Source organism: Rhincodon typus, chromosome 3, assembly GCF_021869965.1.
Source record: "Rhincodon typus isolate 14 chromosome 3, sRhiTyp1.1, whole genome shotgun sequence".
In the NCBI taxonomy this organism is placed as follows: domain Eukaryota; kingdom Metazoa; phylum Chordata; class Chondrichthyes; order Orectolobiformes; family Rhincodontidae; genus Rhincodon; species Rhincodon typus.
In genome coordinates this window covers 26,044,947-26,062,303 of record NC_063334.1, presented here as the reverse complement: position 1 = coordinate 26,062,303, position 17,357 = coordinate 26,044,947, and the positions used below count along the sequence as shown (strand labels likewise).

Genomic DNA, 17,357 nt, shown 5'->3' with positions numbered 1-17,357 from the left:
AACCCCCTTCCCCTCCCCCTTTTCTGATGAAGGGTCTAGGCCCGAAATGTCAGCCTCTCTGCTCCTATGATGCTGCTTGGCCTGCTGTGTTCATCCAGCCCTGCACCTTGTTGTCTCACTTAACTATTCTAATCCCATTTTACAGCAGTTGGCCCATAATATGCCAGCATCACAAGTGCACATCTAAATACTTCTTAAATGTTATGAGGGTTTCTGTCTCTACCATTCTTACAGGAAATGAGTGCCATATTCACACCATCAACTGGATGAAAAACATTTTTCCATCCAAATCCTGCCCCTTAACTTAAATCTATGCTCCCTGGTCATTGATCCCTTCAACAAGGGAAAAAGTTCCTAATGATCATGTTCTTCTAAGGGCTCTCACTCACAACATCCTCCCAAACTGCTAGTCCTACCTATTCTCTGTGCTTCCTGCTCACTCATAAGGGGCTCCTCATCATCTCTCCTATTCATGCATGACCACTAACTGCTGTTGCATCCATTATACACAATCTCTCCTTTAGCCTCACTGAAGGTAAAAAAAAACTGGACCACCTTCCAGGTTGATGTCTCCACAGCACCAATGTATCTGTAACCCCAAGGCTGTTTGTGTTTGATCTGTAGGATTAACTCCACCAATCATGCCATTGTTTAATTTGACAGGTTTCTTTACTGAGTGTGACAGTATCCCTGACTGACTGTATTCCTCCTTCATCCAACTAAGGACTGTTCCCCTTTGCTGTTCATAGATTGCCATTTGAAGCACATATGGAACGTTTGTTGAGTGTGATGCTGCAGGAAAATGGAACTGAGCTATTGGCTGCTTTTCTGTTGTGCTGATGTAACAAAAGGACATATCCACTCTCTGTCAGACTGGAGCATTTATTTGTCAGTGCTCCCCAGTGTCACGAGCAGACTGCCTTTTCCTCTGGGCTACAAAGTAATCTAAACCACTGGGCAGCCTGTAACTGAGCAGTGAAAACCTTGTGTGCTGGCAGCCTGTTAGTTAGGACTGAAGTCAGAGAGCACTAAGAAAGTAAGCTGTATGCTCCATGTGGCAATATCAGCACAAAAGCATTCTGTGTAGACACATGGCTCTCCTTGTACCCTGTGACTTGGCAGGAGTCTGCAAGTCACCTCCAAAGTATAAAGTGCTGAAGGCCCGAATTGCTGGCTGAGCTGGTTCAAAGACAGATGTTATGATGCAGTGTGGCTGGTGGTTTGTTGATGCTGTGTAGCACAGATGCAAGCTCAAGGCTGATGGTGACCATGGACCATGTTGGGACATTGTGCAGAAGACATAGTGGCATGCTGGGCAAGGACGAGTATTCAGCGAACTACAACCCCCCCAGGTACTGACTCTGTTTTATTTGTGGGCAAGATACACTGTCCTCTCAGTGGAGGACAGAAGAATTGGGAGTGGGATGTAAAAATTGTGAGTTTTGACTTTAATGAGATGCAAATGCATTGGAAATAAGGAAGTTGCCACTCAGGGATGAGCTTTTGAAGTTACCATCTAAGGTCTGAGGGGAAATTGGGAAAAGTTTTCTTGACATTGAGAATCTGATTGTTTCATTACCATCCCACCCCTAGTTTATCACCATAGTTGCTAAACCTCTGGTCACACCAGTGAGGGTGAGTGGAGGCAGTTAGCTCTACACTAGTCTTCGCAGGGAGCAGGTGTATTCTGCACAGCTCCTGAGAGTTTCAGTAATTATACTTGACTTGTAGTTGTACTTATTGCTGTCATGCAATAAACTATTACATTAACTAAAAACAGGGCATCTATCATTGATCATTAGGCAGGCCCTTGACAAAGTATAGGCAAAGGAAGATTGATGGCCATAAATTACCTCAAACAATTCTTATTCTGAACCATACACTGGCAAAGGTAGCATATGCTGCAAGTTGCCATTAGTGGCAATCAGGATAATACAACAATTAAAGCCTCAAATAGATTGATAAGCCAGTTTGGCACAAGAGGAAATACAATTCTTTAAGATCAGCTTTGTCACAGGTTTCAGTACCTCTGTTTCACAGGATGCAGTGCTGACCTCCAGTGAAAGATAGGTTTTTTTTTAAAAAAATATACTTTATTCGTCCAGTGAAAGATAGGTATTTCAGGATTCGTATTATGACGCAGATTAATTCCCATGATTGCATTGGGTGGATTCTCCATGCTTTGTGCAGAAGCACCAGTCATTGATTGCAATCACCAGCAGGATTTGATTGAAATCTGTCACTGATGGGGCACGTCAATGGCCAATTCAATGCAGCTGTCTCATGTCATGTCCACTCAGCACTGCCCTGAGGAAGTATGAGCCAAGTGGGAGTCAGAGGTATGTGACCCTTCAACTCTTAGGAGCCAGTCGCAATTTCTGCTAGTGTAACAGCTGGGTGAAAATTGCTGAAACTTATCTTTGCTCCGCTCAACCTGACATGCACATATAAACACAGGGATGTACTTACATCCCCTTTAGTGAAGTAATGACCCCAGAATGAGGCTGTTAATCTCACTGAACAGTTAATGCCAGTGATTAGTCTGTTGCCATTTTGAAAAGGTCCTACTCGTAGATGCCCAAAATTGTGCACGTTTCAAGCTAGAGGGCTTTTTTATTAGCAAAATTAAGGATCCTTTTCTGCAAATGGGATACCTGATACATTTTAATTTGAAAAAGATAAGAGCTTTTGCTGTGTTTATTTAGACTAGTTCCATGGGAGAGGAGAAAAAGCCTTTTTATGGAAACAGGAGACCTTTTCCAACCCGTTCTACCATTCAATTTTATCTATTTGTAACTCTGTCTACCCATCTGTGTTCTATATCCTTCATATTCCTTAGCTAACAAAAACAATGCCCATTTTGAAATGTTCAGTGAACACTGGGCTCAGCAACTCTTGGGGAGAACTATTTCTTGACTGGATGACTAGCTTTAATTTAAAGGTTTTGCTCCTTTGGACTCCCCTACACCAAAGGAAATGGCTTTGCTCTCTCTATGCTGTCACAATTTTTATTCAGTTTAAAAAACACATTTAGATCACTAGTCAATATTTTATCCTTGAGGGAATAAATGTTTACAATGTGCAGCCATCTGTGTAATTTAACCCTTTCATCCTTACCAGTCATATATGGCCAGTTAGAGCAATAGGAGAATAAAGGAAGTCAAAAATAATCTTGTCCATAGACTCACTGGGATACACCCCTACTCTCTCACAACACACCCAACTGTCCACCAACCACACCCCCACCAAAAACATTTTCCTTACCAGCAGAATCTCTTGTCTCAGGGGAGGCAATGGCCTAGTGGTATTATCGCTGGACTGTTAATCCAGAGACCTAGATAATTTTCTGGGGACCTGGGTTCGAATCCACCACAACGGATGGTGGAATTTTAATTCAATAATTATCTGGAATTAAGAGCCTAATGATGACCGTGAATCCATTGTCGATTGTTTGGAAAACCCCATCTGGTTCACTAATGTCCTTAAGGGAAGGAAACTGCCATCCCTACCTGGTCTGGCCTACATGTGACTCCAGACCCACAGCAATGTGGTTGACTCTTAACTGCCCTCTGGGCAATTAGTGTTGGGCAATAAATGCTGCCTAGCCAGCAACGCTCTCATTCCTTGAATGAATAAAGAAAAAACATCATTTGTCAGTGGTTGACTGTGTGTAAGGTGTAATTTCGCAAGCTCTGCAGGTTCACTTGGCAAAATGAGCTGAGGGACTGGAATCTTAAGGTAATAGGGGAAGGGGAAACGGGGAGTCAATCAGTTACAAGTAATAAAGGAAGAACTGGGATTTCTATAGCACCTCCTGTGACCTCTGAATCTCCCAAAGTGCCTCACACCCAATGAAGTACTTTTTGAAGTGTCATAATTGGTTTGATACGGGAAATATTACAGGCTGTGTGTGCACAATAAGATCCCACAAACAGCAATGTAACAATAACCAGATAATCTGCTTTTAATGATGCTGATTGAATGAGGAATATTGGTCAGGACACCAGAGAGAGCACTCCTGTTTTTAATCAAACAGCAAATACAGTGTCTCAAGTCCAGCTATCCAAATACCAGATACGTTAGCAAACTAGGCACTTTTGTAAGTGACTGCACACGAATTTTTATTCTTATTTAATGAGTAGCATCCCTAAACCTGCCAGCCATGCAATACCATAGTGATTGTAACCAACAGTCATGTTCCAAAACCCAAAACCCAATCTTGAGCAGCCACTGACTCCTCCTGCAAATGTATTTGTCCAGGCCTCTCACGTGCCACAGAATGTATGTTCCAGTCAGCTGAACTCTGTGCCATACCTTAACTTTACAGGCCATCATAACTAAAATGCAGAAACCAGCTTTTGACCAACCAGCTCCTTCTCCTGCACTGAAATTCTGACCAGATACTGAAGGATGATAAAAGTAGAGAAAAGGAACACATTACCTCCACATCAGCAAACTGTCCACTCACCAAACTTGTACCTGTGTGCTCTACTTTTAATGATCATTCCTGACTCAGGGGTGTGAAGGTAAGAAACAGCTGAAAATAACAAATTTAAAAGTCTTCAACATTCCGTGTCCACATCTCCAAACACCTTGAACAAAGTGACTGACAAAGTCTGAAGATTTTAGCAATATGGGGTGGCTCAGTGATTAACACTGGTGCCTCATAGCAGCAGGCATTTCGGTTCAATTCCATTCTTGGGCAACTGTCTGTGTGGAGTTTGCACATTCTCCCTGTGTCTGCATGGGTTTCCTCCGGATGCTCCGGTTTCCTCCCATAGTTCAACGATGTGTAGGTTAGGTGGGTTGACCATGCCCCAGTGGCCCATAGTGTGCAGGCTGGTTGGATTAGCCACAGGAAATATAGGATAGGAGGGTGGGTCTGGGTGGAATACTCTTTGGATGGTTGGTGTGAACCCGATGGGCTGATTGGTTTGCTTCCACACTGTACAGATTCTAAGATATATCAATCAAATGTATTGTTATTAAAGTAAATTGTGAAAGGAAAGGTGGTAAAACATTGCCCCTAGCATGTTATGAATTTATGATTCAGTAAAGCACTGGTTAGATGATTCGACTCCAGGGATACACTGGGCTGTGGATTTAAGAATGAAATAGGATTGATGCTGTCTCAAACTTCAGGAACTTCCTCCCACGCAACACAGTGGGTGTACCTACACCACACACAACGCAGCAAAATGCTGTTTAGCAGCACTGTCAAAGGCAATTAGGGACTGGCAATAAATGCAGGCATGGCCAGTGATGCTCACATTCCATGAATCCATCATAAAAAATGTGAAACTTGCTGCTTTGATGGCGAAACTAATGTGTGTAGATTTACTGCTCCCTGTACCCGATTTTCACTTTATGTTGAAAATTTAGCTACAATATATCTTTAACAGCAACATTTCCCAAAATGATCACCAATTTAAATACTATGAGAGTTGTAATAAAAAAGAAGTAAAATACCATGGATGCAGGAAATTTGAAAGTAAAATGGAAAAAGCCGAAAATGTTTGATAGAACGTTGGTTAGGGTATGTTTTTAATCTATTGTTTTGTAGACAACTATTTCAAAACTCTTAAGTTTCAGACTTTTAGGGGCTTTCCCATACAGTTCCTGATGCAGGAGATTTGGCTATTGAAATCTTCAATTTCTTGATCAGTTCCTGTGGAATTAGTTGCTTTTGGGATTCTCATGGTCCTGATGCCCACCTCCAACCTATGCTATGGAAACAAATTTCTGGGCAATTATCTAGTCATTATTACATTGTTGACTGTGGGATTTTGTTATGCACAAACAATTTTCTACATTACAGTAATAAGCACACTTCAAATGTACATCATAGACTGACCATTTGTTTTGCTATGCCCAGTGGGACATATTTTTAAGGTCTGAGGAGAACAATTTAAAAAAGGTGAGGGGCAATTTTTTTTACCCAGAGGGTGGCTTGTGTGTGTGCAATGAAAATCTCCTTTGCAAAGAAATGAGGGGTCAGGATGATTGAACTTGTTATTTCTGGCTTTATTTACAAAAGCTGTTACGTTTTACTTCTAAATTGTGGGATAACCGGAAAGTGGTGGATGCAGGTACAGTTACAACATTTAAAAGGCATTTAAATAAGTACATGAATAAAAAACATTTGGAGGGATAAGGGCCAAGCACAGACAGGTGGGACTAAATTACTTTGGGATTATGGTCAGCATGGACTGGTTGGACCGATTCCATGCTGTATGACTCTATGACAATGACTCTATAACTGGTGCTATAGAAAAGTGATATTTCCTTTTTGATATCTGAATTAGAAGCAATTGTACACCCTGAAATGGGAACAGAAGATAACAAAAACAACCTGTTTAAACTGAAAGCACCATATCAAAAATAGGAGCAAATACAACAGTTCAAGGACTTGCTAAGCATTGGGTGCTATAATTGGGGCTCATAGTGATAACATTCTCCAGGCAGTTCATGCACAACTACTGCCTCTGAGCCAAAGTTCTGGGTTCAAGGCCCACTCTAGACGTGATTACCAGGGAAGGTGCATTCATAACATGCTTAAACAGATTGATTATCATCTGTAAATCCTTTTACCATGCCTATGGGAGGCAGCAAGGGTGGAAGAGTCTCTTGGTCATCCATGCTTAATGCAGAGTGACATCCCTTGTTGTTTTATTATCTAGATTCCAGACCAAATAGGCAGTATACCTCTATGACAGATACATGAATAATGACACGTGGCGTTCTAGTATAAATATACCCATTTTGCGTTCACTCAGTGCAATAGTCAGTGTAGTGTATTTAGTCAGTCACTTCTGTTTATATACTATACAACAATATCTGTAAGCACCGACTATTTTTAAGTCTGTGATATTATGGCAGTGGAAAAAGTTAGTGTTGCAAGTTATCTGACTCAACAAGTACCCAGTCTTTGTGATATATGTTTTCAGTATAGGTTTTCGACAAGGAGATAGATGTAGTGGGAACAGGGGACTGCGTTGGATGATCAGCCATGATCATGTTGAATGATGGAGCAGGGTTGAAGAGCCAAATGGCCTACTCCTGTTCCTTTTTTCTATGTTTCTCTATTAACATGAGCTAATGTATAGGGCAGCACTCAAACCACATTATGCTGGTGGTGGTGTTTGACACAAGAAACCAGATCATCCCTCAAGCTGTAGCCTCTGGTTTCAGACTAGTGACCTGTTCCAGGGAAAGAAATCTACAGAAACAGATGTAAACACATGCTTCATCTGCCTCACAACATAGCAAAGCTTTCGCTCCATGATAGCTGGAAGATGTTGATAGTTGCATTACCACATATGGAAAGGATTAAGGATGAGAACAACCTTATACATATTTTCTCAATTTCAAGTTGTCAAAGAAGGCCATGTCAAAACAAGTAAGGGTATCAGTATCGCTTAAACAAAATGTAAATGATTTTCACTCCTGGAAACAGAAGATCAAAGGAAGGAAACAAGGCTTTCTACATAAATAAGGTGACAAATGAAATTGCAACCATATAGCATTTAGCATTTTATAACCAATGGAACACATCTTGAAGCACAATCATTGTTACGATATAGGGCACATGTCAGAAAATTCATACAAAGAAAGCACTGACAAATGGCAGGGCAATTGATATCTGGATAATCTGTTGGATGAATATTGGCCATGGCATCTTCAAGGAACACTAATTTTTATGTCCTCCTCAGTGGGTAGACAAGGCCTCAGATTATCATTTCATCTGAAAGACAGGCACATCTGATAGGGCAGCACCTCCTCATTGGGTATATTAATCTACATACTGACGTCCAGTCACTGGCTTGGACACGAAACGCACAGTTTTTAGATTCAAAGAATGAAACCAACTATTTTTTTATTCGCTGGTGGGATGTGGGTGTCACTTGCCCATCCTTAGTTACTCCTGAGCCCATTATAAAAGAAAATTTACCTAAAGAAGGTGACATACAAATCCTTAATAAAGCTGCTACTTCTCAAATGTTCCAGAGAAAAGACCAAGATAATCTTTAGTGCCGAGGTTGTAGACAATCTACTTTTCCTGATCCACATCTTTGACTTTCTAAACACACTTGCTTCCTTGTGAGAGTTTCTGACAAGGTTGATGTTATTTTGTTAGACCATTGTAACATTACTAAGAAGGAACTTTTTCAAAACTTCAGGTTGAAAAAGAAAAGATGTCCATTCACCGCTTCAGTCGCTTTATGAAATGACACTGATTTAGGTGAAGTCTCTCTCAAAAGATGAAACTTAGCTCAAATTTAGAATTGAAATAAAAGCAGAAAATCCTGGAAATACTCATCAGTTTAGCTTCTGCAATATTTTGCTTTTAACTTAGTTGTGAAGATGTATACAATCCCATAAAATACCTCTGAAGGGTTTGAACTTGTTCTCCAGATCAAATTCTTGCCTGCCCAGTCGGGAAAGGTTTATTCGCAGATCAGGACAGACGGCAAACTCTTCTATGGTCTTACTAATCTGGTAGATCTTCTCTGTCACTGACTCAGAAGCTGGACCTATGACAGCAAAGCAGAGAGTACAATTTGTTAAAAAATAGTCATGAAACTTAAGCACCCAGGGTTAAAATGGGCAAAGGAAAGATCCCTGATTTATTTCTCCAAGCTCATCACTGGATTTGTAGAACAACATTGAAAGTCTAGCTTTGCATCGTAATGAGCATCATTGCTCACTTTCAGACTAGAGATCCGGAACTTTTAAAGAATCACATTTTTTTATGACCTTAGTTGATGGCCCTCCGAGATCTCTGCCTTCCTCCATTTCTGCTTCTTCCATACCTCTGACTCTACTATGCGTTCAGCTGTGGAATTTCCCTCCTTTAAGCATCTTGGCCATTCTAATGCCCCCTTTGTCTTGAGGTGCTCGTTAAAATCTATATTTTCAGCAAATTTAACCTATTAGCTCCTTATGTGGTTTAATGTCTCATCTGAAAGATGGCACCATTGACAGTGCAGTATTCCCTCCTGGATGTGCAACAAAACTTGCTTTCATATAGCTGACCAACACCCCACAGATTTAGATTTTAAGGAACATCTTAAGGAGGAAAGAAAGATAGAGAGGCAGATATGTTTAGAAAGGGAATTCCAGAGCTTAGGACATGGGCAGCTGAAAGCACAGCCAAAGTTAATGAAGTGTCTAAAATTAGGAATGCACAAAATGCCCAAATTGTATAAGTGCAGAGAGCTCTGAGGGTAGTATGACTGGAGCTTAAAGAGATAAAGAGGGAGGAGGCCATACATGAACTTGAAAACAGGGATGACATTTTTCAAATTGAGGAGTTGTTAGATTAGAAACCAACTTTGTTGGATAGGAAAGCAACACAGGTAATGGGTGAATGAGACTTGGATCATAGAAACACAGGAAGAACCCATTTGGCCCTTCATATTTGTCCCAGGTGTCCGCAAGAGCAACTCAGCTTGTCACACACCCCACATTTACCCCACTGTCCAACCACTTCTTTCTCTTCAGATAATGATCCCATTCCCTTTTGAAAGCCATAAGTGACTCTACATCCACCACACTCTCCTGCAGATTCCAAATCTTAACTATTTAATGTATAAAAATAGTATCTCCTCATATTGCCTTTCATTCTTTTACCAACCATCTTCGGTTGAAATCCTCTGCCTTCTGACGCTTCAGCAAAATGGAACAGTTTCTCCCTAGCTACTCTGACCAGACCCCTACATGATTTTGAATCCCTCTGCCAAATGCCTCCATCTAGTCATCTCTTCTCCAAGGGGAACAACTTCCCCAATCTATCTTCAGAACCGAAGTTCCTCACCCCTGAAACCATTCTCATAATGTTTTTATGGCATCCTGTCTAATGCCTTCCTATCCTTCCAGAAGTGTAGTGCCCAGAATGGACACAAGATTCCAACTGAGACCAAACAGTGTTTTATAAAAGTTCACATAACTTCTGAGATAGCAAGAACTGCAGATGCTGGAGTCAGAGATAACAGTATGATCAGGACCCCCAAAATGTCAACTTTGCTGGAGTCAGAGATAACACAGTATGATCAGGACCCCCAAAATGTCAACTTTCCTGCTCCTCTGATGCTGCCTGGCCTGCTGTGCTTCTCCAGCTCCATACTGTGTTATCACATAACTTCTGTGCTTGTTAACTCTATGTCTCTATTTATAAGGGCAAATCCCATCTGTCCTTGCTATTTCATCAACTTGTGCACATATACCCTCAGGTTTCTCTGTTGCTAATGTCACCCACTTACCACATTATTTTCTATTGCGTCTGCTTTTTTTTTTACCAAAACGTATCATTTCACAGCTCTCTGCATTAAATTTTATTTGCTACTTGTCGTATTTCATTGGCTTCTGTTCTCTTCTATACTCTCTTGAAGTCTATCGCCATCTCTGCATGATTCACAATACCTGCAAGTTCTGTAAAATTTGAAACTGTACCAAAGTTTGTCATTAATGTGGATCAAGTAAAACAGTGGTCCTAGTTCTGAATCCGAGGGAATGTCACTGTATAGTTCCCTCCTGCCTGAAAATCAACTGTTCACCAGTTTCAGTTAAACGAAAAGGTTTTCTATAACTCCTCCAACTGTGCAGACATGCTGCCACTGTTCCTTTTATCCCACAAACTTGACATGGTGCAAGTAAGGATATGAGCAGTGGAGTCCTGGATGGGCTGAAGTGCTAATGTTGTCACAAAAGTAAAATGCTGTGGAAACTTGCAATCTGTAATAAAAACGGAAAATGCCGAAAATATTCCAAGGTCTGGCACCATCTGTGGAGAGGGAAATTGAGTTCATGTTTTAAGTGGCTGACCTCTTGCAAAATTTGGGAGCAGTTCAAAATATAATGTACTGTGCTGTAATATCTTGGTCTTTCAGTCAAACACCAAAGACCTTATCCTGTCCATCAGTTCCTTACAACAATACATTCCCAAAAAAGATCTTCATCCTGAGGGATAACATTAAATAATGTGAATAAATTCATTCATGTTTTCATTTATTATAAGACCGCACTTGGGAGTTGGTGAAAGGTAGAACTTTATCGTCTGGCATACCATTCACTTGATGGCAACATCAGTGAGCCCTTTGATGGGTTTATTGGCTTACAGCTTCGTTCCTGGTGAATCCATTATCCAACACGGTGAGTTAAAAGACCTTTCTGTAAATGCAGTCCGCACACTCAGGAAATCCTGCAGTTGCGTATTTAACAGGACAGGATGACGCTCAAGTTTCTTGTCTTGGGAATTATTCCATAATCCATAAACTCTCAGTAGGGCTGCTGCACTTTCTTGAAGTGAAAAGCTGAGGCAAAAATGAGTTTGAAATTTTGCAGTCCCTGTACACGTTGCAGACACAGCTCTCTCAGGAAATGTGGGATCATGAAAATATCCTCAGAGCTTTTACTGACTTAAAAACTCATAGCTGTTTCTTAGCCATTCCTTATGATTTATGGTAATGTAAATCAATTCAAAAAATATTTTAGGTGCAGAGGAACACTGATACAGGAGGCAACAATATAGCCCCATAATTTTTATCTAGTAACACTTGAGAAAGTTCTTATATCAATTTTAACAAGAAACCCTGATCTTAAAATACATGTTTTAGATGATGTTCCATTTTTTACAATTCATGTATGTAACTACATCGACCTCATATTAACATCTCCTGTATGAATATCTGTATCTGCTGAGACTCACCTCCATTTGCTACATTAAACTTCACTCCAAAATCGCCACCGGGTCCTCCAGGGTTATGACTAGCTGTAAGGATGATTCCTCCAATGGCCTTTATCTTTCTGATGATGCAGGACACGGCTGGTGTGGACAGGATCCCATTTTGGCCAATCACCAATCGCCCAATCTAAACAACATAAAGATTGTGTTTAAAACAAGTGTAGGAGAATTTGCTCTTATACTCTTCTTTCAATGGTAAGCTTAGCAAATGACTGACACGTTAAAGAATCAGTATTATTACACAAAATTACAAAGTATTTAGACACACCAACAGGCCATTCGGCATTGCTGGTCAGTGCTTGTGTCCATACTCTACATAAGTCTTTATCCGATTCCTACTTCATCCCAACATGACCAACAGCTCCTCACACACTTCCTGTTTTTCCTTGAAAGCATCCATATTATTCACCTTAACCGCTCCCTGGAATGGCAAGTTCCATGTTCTCTCCTGCTTCCTTCAATTTCCTAAAAGAATATAAGCAACTTTCTTATACTTTTGCTTTGGGTCTCCCTCACATCTTTTCTTTGTCAACCTTATCAAACAACTCTGTAGTGTTAATGTTAATGTGAGATTTGTAGGTGTAAGGATCTGCTCCCATTCCTCTTTCCTTGACTGGGTCTAAGGGCATTTTTGATTTTTTTTTTTCTTTATTCATCCATGGGATGAGGGTGTCGCTGGCTAGGTAGCATTTATTGCCCATCCCTAATTGCCCAGAGGGCAGTTAAGAGTCAACCACATTATGGTACCGCATAAATCACTATTGAGTCATTAGAAAGAGAAACTCTTGTTTATCAAGGTGTAGTTTATTGCATGATAGCAATTAGGTACAAGTTTGGCTTCTTGAATTGCAGCAGAAGTTCTGATCCAGAAGATGTGGGTTCAAATCCCACATGTTCCAGAGGTGTGTCATAACATGTCTGAACATTTTAATTAAAAATAATTACATTAGCCAATTAGACAATGGTGGTCAGACTACGAGGTGAACTGTGGATATAGGTCTACTTTACTCGAAATCCTAAGAGGTTTTGCCTGATCCCCCATCCAAACCAGAATGGCATTTTCAAACTGGACAGAGCTTAATGCAGTGTCTAACATTAACCCTTCTAGAACTATTGCCTTATATAGCAGACCTCCTTCAGGTCACCAATTCAAAGTGACAACATTCCATCTTATCAATAACACCCCCTCCATCATAAGGTTGGAAGTGGAAACATTTACTGATGATTGCACAATGTTAAGCATCATTCACGACTCCTCAGATACTGAAGCTGTCCATACCCACATGGAGCAAGACCTGGAAAACATTTAGGGTTTGGTTGCTAAATGGGAGCAATATTCTCCTGCCATGATTTCAGATTATCCAGCATTCACTCCCTTGCTTTACTGCCCATTGAGACAGCTTATCCATCTGGTCATCTGCGAGCAGGAAACCTATCGTAGACATTTAAAAGTCAATCTGTTTTTGATTTCAATAGGACGCCCATGAAACTTGCAGTTTGCATTTTCCATTGGATGTCCATATGCACCATCCTCCCCTTGCCCTCTTTTATCGGTCAGGCCCTAGCCCTGAGTTGAGGCCACTGAGCAACAATTCTTAGCACCACAGTTTTGGAATGCCTGGGGCAAGATGCAGAGGAGATTTACTAAAATTGTACCACTGTTGAAGGAGTGCAGAGCTTAGAGAGGCTGGGAATGTTCTTTGAGCAGAGAAACGTATGGAGAGATTTAATAGAGGTCTTCAAAGTCACAGAGGATATTGATAGAATGAATAAAGAGAAATGATTTCCCATACGTTGATAGGGTTGATAACCAGAGGACAAAGATTTAAAGTGATTGGCAAACAATCTAGGAGGGGGCATGTGGAGAATTTTCTTTTTACACAGAGTGCTGGTGTGATCTAAAATGTAACAAAAACAAAAATTGCTGGAAAAGCTCAGCAGGTCTGGCAGCATCAGTGAGGAAGGGTCACTTGACCTGAAATGTTCGCTCTGATTTCTTTCCACAGGTTCTGCCAGACCTGCTGAGCTTTTCCAGAAATTTTTGTTTTTGTTACATTTTAGTTACAAGTGTAGACAGAGGCCATTTGACCCATCATGTCTCTTCCAGCCCTTTGGAAGATCTCTGAAATTAGGTAAATCTCTGAAACTGATGCTACCGGACCTGCTGAGCTTTTCCAGGAATTCCTGTTTCTGTTTCTGATTTACAGCGTCCGCAGTTCTTTCAGAGATCTAAAATGTGTTGCCTGAAAGGATGGTGGAAGCAGATTCAGCAATACTATTCAGAAAAGGATTTGGATTGGTACTTCAAAGGAAAAATAAAAGGCTAAGCATAAAGAAGAGGAGGGTGAATCTAATTTCAGAGATCTTCCAAAGGGCTGGAACAGGCATGATGGGACAAATGGCCTCTGTCTACTCTTGTTGGATTCCAGTTAGAGCTCAGAATTAAAGCTGTACGAACTCAGAACAAAGCTTAGCAATATCCCTGTCCTTTCGCAAACCCTTCCAAGCAAGAGACACTCTCTGAACTTACAATGATGTTATTGTGCTAACAAGGGTCACCAGGTTCATTTTCGCTCAAAGCCGCTGCCTTATCCAAAACAACCTACCCATCCCCCAGCACTGAAAAAAAAATACTCTGGATTTCCTGAGTTCGGAAGTCATAAAACAAGAAAAGACAAATAAAATGGATTTCTCCTTCTTCACTGTTATTTTGTGTCGCAGCAGCAGGACAGTGAGCATATTTATTTTTCTCAGTAACTGATGTCCTGTCATGGAGGATGGGTTGTTTTCGCAGCAATAAAACATCAGTGTTTTTCAGAGCACAACCCTGGCATTAAGGATCACTTCGCATTGCTGAAATCAGAACTAGGTGCCAGTCTTCTCTGCAATTCAATATTATTTGTCCACCTTTATTGAAGAATCTGCTGAGATGAAATAACGAAATGAACTTGCTGGTGGCCCTTAGCAGTGATCAGCATCAATATTACATACCGAGCTATGAACTGAAGGTAAACTTTCAATGCCTTGTGCTATGGATCAGATCAGACACCCTCAAAATATATTAAGAAAGCCTAGACCCTGACCTTTTTCTTATTTTAAAGGTAAGCATAAGGCATTGCATTCCAGATGCAATTCAATTGGTCAAACTATTCGACTTTAAGCAAAACACACTTTAATTTTACACTATAGTTAAAATACAGACAAAATAAAAATAAAATAAAAGAATTGTCTTAACTGTAAGTCTATTGAAATGCTTAACAAAATAATATATTCACTACTAATTAACTGTTTCAATATAGTAACATCCCATTAACACACCCTTGGCAAAGGCAAATTCAGTAAAATTGATTGTCTCACATGTAATTTTAGCAGCAGGAAGGGAATGCCAGATTTAGCTGTAACAGAGAGAGAAAAAATATAAGAGCTTCCACATCCAGCCTCAAGACCCAAGCAATTGCTGAAAGTTAAAACTAAAAATCCTGGTTGTTTGGGAGCTTGATTGCACCCATTGCACCCATTTGCTTCTATTGTTCCAACTTAAAAAAAGACCCAAGGTGTCACAAGCTGTTTACTTCATTGGCTTTGAGCAGACTGCTCAGTACATCTGTCTCAACCTTTCTTCATTAAAAAGAAACTAGGACAAAATACATTTCTTAAAGCCATAGTACTGTCACACTTGTATTAACCTCTGACCTGACTCCTCTTACTTTATTATTCACCGTTAGTTCATCAAACCATGGACTTATCTCCAATTTATAAAATCATAAGGAATAGGAGAAGGAGTAGGTCACTCAGCACATCGAGCTTGCTCCGTCATTCAATATGATTTTGTCATGGCTCTATTTCTGATCCTTGCTAATTTGTCAATCCTCTATACAGACTAATATATTAGTTCAAACATTATAAGCTTTTACTTTGTGTGATAACCTTTAATGTGACAGCTCATTGAATGCCTTTTTGAAATCCAAATACACCACACCTAAAGGTTTGCCTTTATCCATACTGCTTGCTACACCCTCAAAGGACTCTAATCATTTGTTCATTTGCTGAAAAAGGCCAAATTTTTCCAAGGCTTTTCCATCTTGCTCTCATCAGGACAATTCACAAAAGCAACACTTAAGGGAGAAACCAGCATTTAAACTGCATAAAAGGAGGGTGTTGATTGGTGGGCAAATGAACTCTGATTTGTAGAGGCATTACCATGTAGAATGTACCCATTAATGCTGATTGACAGTTAACTGCCAGGCTTTATTGCCTGTGAACCTAGCTAACAATCCTAAATTGGTTCTTAGTGTAGTTCTTCTCACACTCAGGATTATCCAGCCAATGTTGCCCAATTGCAAAATCACATCTAATATCGGTGACTGTGTTGCAAGTTTTGCCAGTGTGGGCTGATTGGGCACATTCAGTATCTTGGTTGTTGTAAACTGCCAAAGGGAAATGCTGTTTGATACGATCCACCAGTTTCTGTGATATATGTCTGACATACCTAGCATTGGACCAACAACAGAATTCATATACTGCATTATTCATTTATACTCCTTCCCCCTTGCAATAAGACCAATATGATCGATCAAAGGCCTTAAATTGGTATTCTTGAGAATTGCCCTGATGAGTAGTAGATGAAAAATGTTTTTAAAATGTCTTTTTTACCTACAATACTCAAGTTCTGTAGTACCAAATGACAATTTGTTAAATGTGGTTTTCCTTTCACAAAAACCATGTTGATCCTGTCTGATTATACCTTGATTTTCTGAATGTTTTGCAATTGCCTCCTTCATGAGACACTCCAGCATTTCCATCAGATTCAAAAGTAGAGACCTTGTCATTGATTTATACAAGAGCCTAGTTAGGCTGCACTGAGAATGTAGTGTACAATTCCGGTCTCAATAATATAGAAAGGCTACACAGGTACTAGAGAATGTGCAAAAATGACATCATGAAATTAGTACAGTACTCCAGGGTTAGAGGTTCCAGGGTGGACTGAACTGGTTGGGTTTGTTTTCTTTAGAATAGAGAAGACTTAGAGGTTTAAAAAAGAAACAGCAAATTGTTAGAAAAACTCATCAGGTCTAGCAGCTTTTGTGGAGAGACAGAGATAGATTTGGCTTTTTGAGTTCAATATAACCCTTCTTCAGAACTCTGAACTTTTCTTAAGGACTGCATGTTCTAACAGCTCATTTGGTAGCAACACTTCTTAGAACCTTTGTCTCCTGCCCTCCTCTCTGACTCCATCACTTCTTCTGATCCCACCTCTCATTCTGTAATAACTATTTCCCCTGACCTTCCACTTCCTGTTGCAGGACGATCTGCACTCATCGTGTTTTTCTTATTTCAGCTCTCCTGCAGCACTTCGTAGTGATAACTTAAAGGTGATCTCAGAGAGCTTTTTAAATGTATCGATGGTTTGGACAGAATAGATGGGGACATAATGTATCCAATTGGTGGAGAATCAAAACCAGGGTAGTAAGTACAAAATAGAGATAACAAGGTGTGAAGCTGTATGAACACAGCAGGCCAAGCAGCATCAGAGGAGCAGGAAGGCTGACATTTTGGGCCTAGACCCTTTTTTCAGAAATGGGGAACTTCAGAAAAGTTTTTAATTGGGGGAAGT

At 40.3% G+C, this 17,357-nt stretch overlaps 1 protein-coding gene across 1 annotated transcript in view; it reads right to left on the bottom strand.

Annotated features, from left to right (window-relative positions):
- The window catches only part of pgm5 (phosphoglucomutase 5), a 163,152-nt gene that overhangs the window by 107,871 nt on the left and 37,924 nt on the right, over positions 1-17,357 (bottom strand). Inside the window, exons 2-3 of the mRNA XM_020526497.2 lie at positions 11,708-11,870; positions 8,388-8,534 (exon numbers count right to left, since the gene is read on the bottom strand). Coding sequence (XP_020382086.1) covers positions 8,388-8,534; positions 11,708-11,870 — 310 coding nt within the window. The remainder of the gene's footprint in view (positions 1-8,387; positions 8,535-11,707; positions 11,871-17,357) is intronic.